This window comes from Primulina tabacum, chromosome 17, assembly GCF_025594145.1.
Source record: "Primulina tabacum isolate GXHZ01 chromosome 17, ASM2559414v2, whole genome shotgun sequence".
NCBI classification, from domain to species: Eukaryota; Viridiplantae; Streptophyta; class Magnoliopsida; order Lamiales; family Gesneriaceae; genus Primulina; species Primulina tabacum.
Genome location: NC_134566.1, coordinates 12,291,748 through 12,302,323, shown reverse-complemented (window position 1 = coordinate 12,302,323; position 10,576 = coordinate 12,291,748). Strand labels below are relative to the sequence as shown.

The window sequence follows — 10,576 nt, the reverse complement described above, 5'->3', positions numbered from 1 at the left end:
ATTATCATTTTTAAAAAAATTATTTTATGTTGGCCCTACAATAGGACATGCTGAAAATTCTTATCCTTATGTTTTCCTCAAATTTGTTTGCTTGCTTGCCTTCGGTACTCCAATTTTTTTTATTATTATTTCATGACGATGATGATTACATAGTTTATTGGTTCTTGAAAGTTTGACAACCATCGATTTGATATTAGGATGATGCCCTAAAACCATTGTCGAATTATCTGAATGTCAAGTGAAACTTTTGATAGTAGCTGATACCTATATCCTTTTAAAAGTCCGTCATTTTAAACCTCGACAATTGTAATTTTTTCCCTAATATAAGACCGTCTTACAAGTCAATTTTGGAAAATTAATCTTCTATCCAATATGATCTATGAAAAAGTATTACTTTTAGTCATAAAAATATTATTTTTCATTATCGATATGTACCGAGTTTCACGAATCTCACAAGAAACTTAATATTCCATCTACTAATCAAGATGGATACACTGTAGGAGCGAACGCTTGTCGCTTTATCAAAAGCTATAGCGGATGGTAATTGTGCAATTCAAATCTTTTAAACAGTACAACAACTCAAGTATCGCAGTTCGATCACTCTCTCAGCAGAGATAATTATTACATCCGACAATTTTCCACTCAATAATTGCACTTATTGCAATCAATGAGAAATGAACTTTTGATCTTGGCTCTTATATCAATTCTAGGACCACGCGCTTGCCTTTTTACCAAAAATTATAATTTATAATAATTATTAAACTCAATTTTTTTTTACCGTACAACAATTCGAACACTACTATATAATTTGTCTTAAGTCAAAGAGAAAAAATAATAGAAATGCAAGTTGTGAAATGTATTATACGACGGACGCGTCTCTAACTTGAAAGAGTCTTACCCTCATTACTGGCCCAATATCTTTGGGTCACCAGAATTGGGCTGAAAATTTGCATGATACTTACTGGATCGAAAATATATAATGGCTACCTATTAATTATAGCAAAAACTTGTGTGAGACGGCCTCACGAATCGTATTTTGTGAGACAGATCTCTTATTCGGGTCATCCATGAAAAATATTACTTTTTATGCTAAGAGCATTACTTTTTATTATGAATATCGATAAGGTTGAACCGTTTCATAAAGATTTGTGAGACCGTCGTTAAACTTCAAGTTCAGTCTTTATATCAATAAAAATTTTCTAATCATACATTAAACTTCAAGTTCAGTCTTTATATCAATAAAATTTATTACGCTCTCTGATACCCCAAAAAATTTATTTTCACTTCCTAATTGACATATTTACCCATTTTTTCTATTATTTAAATTTTGCATTTGTTTTTATATTCAAATATTTTTTATTTGTTAATTTATATTAATAATAACATTTTAATAAAATTAAAATTTTTATTGAATTAGTTAATTTTTTTTTACTATTAATATTGTATTCTTTATTATTCTATGATTATTATTATATTATTAGTTTATCTCTTATAATTTATTGTTATTATTTTTTTCCAATATCTTTTTATTAATTGTTTAATGATATATTTGAGAACAAAAATATTGGAAATAAAGGTTTTGGATTATTTATTACTAATAATTTTTTTCTTATAATTAATTATATTATAATCTAATTTTTTATATTTCTTCATTCAATTCAATTAATATTTTTATAATTAATAATAATAATAATAATATTAGTATTATTATAATTATCGATATATATTTTTATAATAAAAATAATTATTTTAACTAATTTTTATTATTAATAAAATTATAATATATTCTTTATTTGTATTAATATCACAATATTATTATTTAAAAATGATATTTAAAAAAGATAAATTTGTTTTATTATTTTGGATTGTAATTCTAATTTATTGAAATGGAAAAACGAAAAATAAGATGTGTCTATTAAGATGACTTATTAATGTTATTTATTTTTTAGAAATAAACATGTTGCATAGTTATCGTAGAATCCGATATCTATTTTTATCATAAAAATATTTATTTGATCTAATTATTATTATTAAAAAATCATAATTTATTTTTATTAGTTGTATTAATATCGCATTATTATTTTTATTATTTAAAAATTTATGTGTAACAAGATAAATTTGTTTTAATTATTTTGGAATGTGATTTTAATTTGAGTAAATTCTCCAATTTATTGAGATGAGAAAACTGAAATAAGATGTGTATATTAGAATGACTTGTTAATGTTATTTTTTTAAAAAAAAATACACACGTTATGTAGTTATCATAGAATATGGTCAAATATTTAATGACCTAAAAATTATTTAATTTGATATAGCCGATATATGATTCATCCATGTCAATACTCAAATTTGATGAGAAATAATCGATATTCGAGTGGCCACTATAAATGAAATTTGTGTTAGTGTTGTCATGGAAGGTGCATTAGGATGCCTTATTAATTATATTTATAGATTTAAATAAATATTTTGAATAGTTATCATTCAATACAGTTAAAAACATAATTCGGCCTAAAAAGTAATTAACTTGTTTTAACATATATCTGATTTATACATTGTTGACTCCTCCTAAAAAGTACTTAGTTTGATATTTGGTGGTCACTATAAACAAAGTCTTCCTAGAGTTTCCATCGAAAATGCATTAGAATTAGGTTTTTGTGTGATTTAATACAAAAAAACACACATTCTCCACTAACCATTGAATACGAGTATGTACTTAAATTAACCTGTAAAGTACTTAAATTAAGATATTATATACATGATTTGGCATATTTGATACCTATGTTTATTTTAAAATACATTTTATATTGGATTCGTCAGCATATATGAAATCTTCTTCAAGTTTGATGCATTACTATGAAGTGTTCATGTCATTTTACGAAGAAAAAAAAAAAGGAACATAGTCCCCACTAACTATCTAACACAAGTAAGTACTTAATATAACATACAAATTTTCTAAATTGAGATGTCAGATACCTGATTTGGCCTATTTGATACCACATATGGTTTGAAAATTCATTTGATATTCGAATGGTCACTATAAACGAAGTAATCGTGGAGTTTTCAACACAAAAACACCATTCCATTTTTGCTTTCAACAAGCAGGCGACGTCCCCAAATAACAATAGATATGGAGAAAGCAAGCTAGCATAGCATAGCGAAAAGATGCTCGACCCTAATATCCCGTTACTATACGGTATGGAATGAGTAAAGAATCAAGCTACAACTCTCTATCTCCATTTCTTTTGGTGGGCAGTAGTGTAAGTACGAGTGAATATTAAATTTAATTTAACAGTACCTAAATTAGGATATAAGATACCTGATTTTGCCCATCCGATGTTCTTTTTGTTAGAAAATAATATCGTATTATACTTGATAATATTCATTGATAATATTCATTGTTATTCATGAAAATACAAGAAAATGATTAATTTAAATGTATTCCATAACTATGTAACATGTTTATTTTTTAAATAAATAATAATAATTCATCATATTGCATCTTCCATGACAACACTAAAATTGAATTCGTTTATGGTGATAACTTAAATATCGAGTATTTTCTCACAAAATGTGAATATCAACATGGAAAAATCAAGTGTATGTTAATTCAAATTAGGTATGTTTTAGTTCAAATAAGTATGTAATCGTATTCTATGATGAGTACGTAACATTTTTATTTTAAAAAATAAATAATCTTAAAATCTCAGTCTTCAAATGTAATTAAGGGAAATAAAAAAATTATTTATTCTAACCTATGTTGATAGTCTATTTATTAGATAATATATAATTTTGTAGTTAAATCATGCTAATATATATCTTCTTTCCATTTTTTTCATGTCAATGAATTAATATAATTTACGAAAATTTTTAAAAAACATTTCAAAATATTTAAAATAATTTTATTTTTTTATACATTATTTCTTTTAATAATAATAATAATAATGTGATATTAACTTGACTGATAAAAATAATTATAATTTTATTAATAAGAAGAATTAGTTAAAATAACTATTTTACGATAAAAATAAATATTTGTTCGATAATTATAATGATAATATTAATTAAATAAAAAATATGAAGAAGTATAGAAAATTAGATGATATTGTTAGGATCAGGAAAAAATTTAGAGGAGGATGAATAAACTTTATAAAATTAGTTGTTTTTAAAATTTGTTTTCAATCGTTTTTAAGCTGGTTGAAAGTTTTTCTCGAACGGTTAGAAATGTGAACCATTTTAAAAGTGCGGAGAATGATTCAAAATTTCTAATGATAGCTGCAACCGATTGGCTGGGTTGTTAACAAGAAACAGTTTAAAATGTAATTGCTTGCAGAAAGTAAAGACACATGATTTTATGGATGTTCGGAGATAAAACTCCTATGTCATCCCTTCTTCCTCTGTAGAAAAGATTACTAAAAGACTTTGGCTTTACAAACTATTACAATAGCCCACTTCAATCAGTACTTATCACACTGCCTGTTTTGGAACTCTTAGTGATCACTTTACACTTCTAGATATTTAAGAATCATCGGTTCACCAGACAACATAATAAATAAAATAACAAAAGGTTACTGATGTAAAGAAACAATATGTTTTGAGTAGCACGAAGTTGATCATTCAGATATCTTTCTACTGAGTGTATGTTGATGAGCGATGAAGTATATGAACTTTAGATGCACTTAAAATCTTGAAGTATGCAAGCTTAGTGATGTGCCAATTGCGCGGTTGAAAAGCTTGTATTATGTTAATTGATCGATGTTCTTTCTTTATTCTTCAACTCTTCTTTTATAGACTATCATTTCAATCGTCTAAATACGATTGAAAACAAATTTTAAAAACAACTATTTTAAAGAGTTTATTCACCATCCACTCTAAATTCTTTCCCGTTCCTAATAGGTAATATAAATAATTATAAAAAAATTATTAAGTAAATAATCTAAAATCGTTATTTCGATTATTTTTGCCTCAAATATATAATTAATAACTACTTTTGAAAACAACAATAATATCAATAAATGATATGAGATAAATTAATAATATAATATTAATCATAAATAATTAAATAATATCAGTACTAAAAAATTTAACTAATTCAATAAAAATTTAAATTTTATTAAAGTTTTATTATTTATATAAATTAACAAAAAAATTTATTATTTGGGTGATGATGTTTATATTTAATATCTGTATTTATATAATATAAGAGTAAAAAGTAAAATGTGGTCAGCAGAGAGTTGAAACTAAAATTTAGACATTGTTAGGTACCAATTCACAAAAATAATAATACATATAGGAGTAGATTCTTGTGAGACGGTCTTACGGATCTTTATCTGTGAGACGGGTTAACCCTACCGATATTCATCATAAAAAGTAATACTCTTAGCTTAAAAAGTAATATTTTCTTTATGGATGACCAAATAAGAGATCTGTCTCACAAATGCGACATGTGAGACCGTCTCACACAAGTTTTTTGCTACATAGAGACTACATCCTAATTGAAACATAAGTTGATAGATTTTTCCAAATCTACCGTTAATTATTTGACTTTTAAAAACTAATAAATATATAGAAATGACTTGTTTGCATAGAGTAGTGTATTAAATGATTCAAGGTTTCATTCCATTTTTTCTTGAATTTTGGCCGGAAAGTCCTCAATCCAACAAAACTATGTGAAATTCACGAAAAAGACGGCCAATAATTTCCAGGAGTTCGCAATCCAACCAAATTTTCAACTAAAATTAATTAATCGCCTTTGACTGATTCCACAAAAAATAGTCCAATCAAAAAACGCATTTCCAACCAAATGCACAGTGCCTTAAGACTTGACTCCAAAGGCGAGGACGCCACTACTTAATTTACCGTTTCAACTACGGTCTCTACACTCCCGTTTTCCTATTGATCCATTGGGTTTCAAGATTTTTCTGCTTTCCATCAAATATACACAATATCGGACAAATCACAAATTATAAGATAAATCGCACAAAGCAAATCATGTGCGATATGTTCATCCGATAAAATCTTGATAGGATATTGAGGATCTTGTGGGACTAGTTGAAGAATTTTCTTCGTGTAATTGTGGTTCAATGAAGGATTGAGTGTCTTTTCAAAATCAGATGTGTGTCATGCAATACTTCATGGGTTTGAATGAATCTTATGCTCAAATTCACACACAAATTCTAATGATGGATTTTAGTCCTGTTATTGGGAAGACTTTCTCACTCATTGCGCAAGAGAAGAGATAACGATCCATACATAGGACACTTATCACATTCAATTTATATGCCTATAAAAATGTTGACGATGAGAAAAATTTTTGCAATATGATTTTATTATATTACCCAAAAACCATGTATTGTTTTTATCAATTGCATGAGCATTGGTGGAAAAAATATAAAAAATTTAGGGCCAAATTTAGGATATTGAATTTGTAAAATCAATGTATTTCATATTCATTTAATTGATGCATTTATTTTTTGAACTCATTAAACATATGATGATCATTGTAGTGTTTTTTTATTTTTTAATAGAAAACTGAAACATAAGAAAATTTGAAAATAATGTTACGTAAAAATTGAATAAATATTTAATTATAAAAATAAGTTAGAGAAATAACATTTTCTTGATACATAATTATTAAAATATATATATTAAAAGAATATATTTTTGAATAAAAAAATATATATTTCATAAAAATATTAAAAGAAAAAAGCATTTAAAAAATAAATATTTATCTAACCTTATAAAAATATAAAAAGAATGACAAAGTTTTTCGTTGTAAATTTTTTATTATCCCTTTAAATTGTGTATTATTAGATTAATTGCATGAAAATTTTCTACACAATTTTTTGAAAATCTAATAACACTGATACATTAAAAATGAAAATATGTTTGATAATAAAAACATATTTTTTCTATATATATATATACCTATAAAAATATGAATCATGAGTCATTTTTTCAATTATCAAAAGATAAAAATCACTCTTTATCAATACAAATCTAAAATCTCAATAAGGATATATATGCAAATTTCGAATTATTGTAAGGACAAAAATGAAATATCAATATTTTATATTTATTCCACCTAATATATAATTAATTAGTAGCCTAATTATTTCACCTATATATAATTAATGTCTAACAAAGACTAACGAATTATCACTACAATATATATTAATTGTAGTAATTTATATCACTTCAAGAATAAAATGTACTCCTATATTAATTTTATCAAATAGTCCATCTTTATACTACTTTTAAATGTTTTATCTTTTTAATTTTCTCTCTACATATTATTTTATGAATATAATACAATTTTGTAATTATAGTTTTATTGAAATTTCTAATTAATAATAAATTACAGTATCACAATAAGATATATGAAAAAATAATTATATATGCAATAGTAGAATAACATGATAACTATATAATAATTTAATAATATGAAGTTTAATACTAACATACTTTATGATTTTTAACTAAGAAACGAAGAGTTTAACAAATTATTTAGGAGAATTTATATCAATAATTATGAATGTTAATATATTAATAATATCATAAAATATAAATATCTTAGAAGAATTCGTTGAGTTTAACTATAATAAGAAATTTAAAGATTTTAAACAACAAACCATCTCTAGATCATCCATTGAGGAGCGGAATATCGAACAATGGCCAGTGTCACTTGTGAAGTAGTGTGGATTCTTTCCCTTTTAAAGGACCTTCGTGTTACTCAAAATCAACCAGCCACCTTGTTCTGTGACTAGTGACTACCAATCAGCAATACAGATTGCTTCTAATCATGTTTTCCATTAGAGAACTAATATATTGAAATTGATTGTCATCTGGCCCGCAAAACACTTCAGGCCAAGATCATCGAGGTTCTGCATGTGTCATCTGCTTTACAACTGGCTGGCTGACTTACTAAGCCTATGTTGCCAATTTACTTCCAGCTTTTGTTATCCAAGATGGGATCAATCAACATCCATGCTCCATCTTGATGGGAATGTTGGAAATAAGAATGGGAATGTTGGAAATAGTAAAAGTCACTACACTGTACACACATCAAATAAGAGAAACATGCACGATTTTTGAATAGACAAAAGCTTGTGTGAGAAGGTCTCACGGGTCGTATTTTGTGAGACGAATTTTTTATTTGGGTCATCCATGAAAAATGTTACTTTTTATGCTAAAAGTATTACTTTTTATTATGAATATCGGTATGGTTGACCGTCTCACAGATGAATACTCGTGAAACCGTCTCACAAAAGTACCTACTCTTTTGAATATATCAAAATGATCCTTAATCTTCTCACTTTTAGGAAACAAATAACATTCAGTGTAGAACAACATTTAGAAATAAAAGTAGGTCTCTTGTGAAACGGTCTCACAAATCTTTATCCGTGAGACGGGTCAACCCTATCGATATTCACAATAAAATAATACATTTTCATGGATGTCCCAAATAAGAAATCCGTCTCACAAAATACGACCCGTGAGACCGTCTCACACGAGTTTTTGCCTAGAAATAATTAGGAAGATGATATATAAAAAATTTTATAAATAAAAATCGAATATCTAGATTTTGAGTGTAATCACAAATCAAAGTCCACAATGAATATCTTCAATTTAATGCCATCACTTTGCTTATTTTTTCTTTTTACAACAAATCCTACCTCTGCTCACTGAACATTCAATATTTCCCACCGGCCATTTCAGTTTTTTACAAAAAAAGACGATATTAATATAATTATAGCTCTCTGAAATATGACGTCATCTCTTCGTAAGGGTTCTTGGTGTTCCCGCTGTGCTGCTTTTCCTCTATGGTCATTCAAAGCTCCGTTTAAATGCTGCATCTTTTTTATTCTTCGTTTGGGGGCCGAAATAATTTTGAAAATTCTGAAATTTTTGTAAAAAATATTAATATTAGGAAATTATTTATTTGATGAATCTAGAGATGGAATAAAATTTTAAATTATTTAATGATTGAATTAGAGATTCAATTGCACGGGTATGTACCTTTGGATGAAGAATTATAGGATTTTTTGCAATGAAGTATGGCGCCTTGGATGCCATCATGCTGTTCCAGCAGCGAGTCGTCTCTACGACGGGCAGACAACGGCGCTAGAGACATTGCCGACGCTGTCGCTGAAGCTGATCGGCTCTTTACCAAATTCCTCGCCACGATCTTGAAACTTCTGACTGATCTGCTTCCCACGGAGGATTTTCTCGGAGACAGATTGACCGGCGCTGTCACCGGAGAGTGTGACGGCGTAATGGAATTTGCGACCTTCACCTTCTTCGACGCCTTCATTTGGAAAGTTCGAATAAGTTTCAGATACTTTGGAACGGATTTCACCGACGAAGCGCCGCCGGAAAAGTTTGTTTCGTCATCGTCATTGTCTCTTAACAGCCTGCTTCTCAAACTGTTCTCTCTACCTAAAACCGACGCAATCGGCGTTTCTTCCAGCGCGCACTTCACGGAAAAACGATTTCCCCGCTCAAGTCTCGAAGACTTCGAGGATTGATTCGACGGACTCGCCTTCGATTCGCCACAGGACCGATCAACCTTCTCGCATTTCGTCGTCCTTTTGAAACCTAACATGAAGACTTTGAACTTCGGTGTCGATCGCACGAGAGTAACCACCGGAGACAGAGGCTTAGGAATCATGAACTCGTTTTTGCTCAGAAAAACATCTCTCGGTGATTCTATGAACTCAAAATCCTTCTTCGAAGCTTCATTTCCTCCTCCGTAGCTGGAAGGCGATTTGAAAACCAAATCGAAAAACGAGTCATCTTCATCAGTTTCTTCTTCGTCGGTGACGAAAGCCGCCCCATGCACTTCATCTCCGGCGGAGGAATTTCGCCAGAATTTGAGAATTCCTAGAGCTTCCATGAAGAGATAGAAATCGAGAGCTAGTTGAATATGGCCGGAGAAAAGCTAATGAAAAGAGAGTGAAAGCCACCTTCAAGAAAAGCCAAGTATTACATATACTCCTAGTTCCCTTTTTACTTTATTGAATTTGATTATTACGCAGTAATACGCATAATGTTAATCACTAAATTTATATCAGGTAAATAATACGCGATAAATTCGTTCGAAAAAATATTAAAAAAATTAAATTAATGATTATTAGTCAAATATTTATCTATTTTATCAACTCTGACATCTCGTTGTGTTATATTATGGTTTGTGTCCTAAAATTGGACAAATTTATTAATTCCGAATAAATAAATTTATTTTGTGAAATTAAAATTAGATGTAATGGAATTCATTTATTTTGATTTTGTATTTTGCATAGTTTACTTATTTTTAATTTAAATAAATTCTCTTATGATTATTCTGATTCATTATTTTTTTAAAAAAAATTCGATTCAATGGTAATCAGACCCTTAGAAAATTAAAAAAAATACTTGAATGTGTTATATTGTATACAAAAAAATATTATTTATAAATTATAATTTATATTAAAATAACATGTGTGCTAAGAAGTATTATCTACTAAACGTGTGTGTGTGTGTGTGTATATATATATATATTCAAGTAAGTTACCTATGGAAGTAGCCAATGTCGTGTATG

At 27.8% G+C, this 10,576-nt stretch overlaps 1 protein-coding gene across 1 annotated transcript; it reads right to left on the bottom strand.

The window, feature by feature from the left end:
* Positions 1-8,638: 8,638 nt before the first annotated feature.
* Positions 8,639-10,011, bottom strand: LOC142531134 (membrane-associated kinase regulator 5-like). Its single transcript, XM_075637190.1, has 2 exons — positions 9,016-10,011; positions 8,639-8,895 (listed from the first exon to the last, which is right to left on the bottom strand). Exons 1-2 carry the CDS (start codon positions 9,890-9,892, stop codon positions 8,858-8,860), a joined length of 915 nt encoding a protein of 304 aa, XP_075493305.1. The 5' UTR covers positions 9,893-10,011; the 3' UTR covers positions 8,639-8,857.
* Between the last annotated feature and the right edge of the window lie 565 nt (positions 10,012-10,576).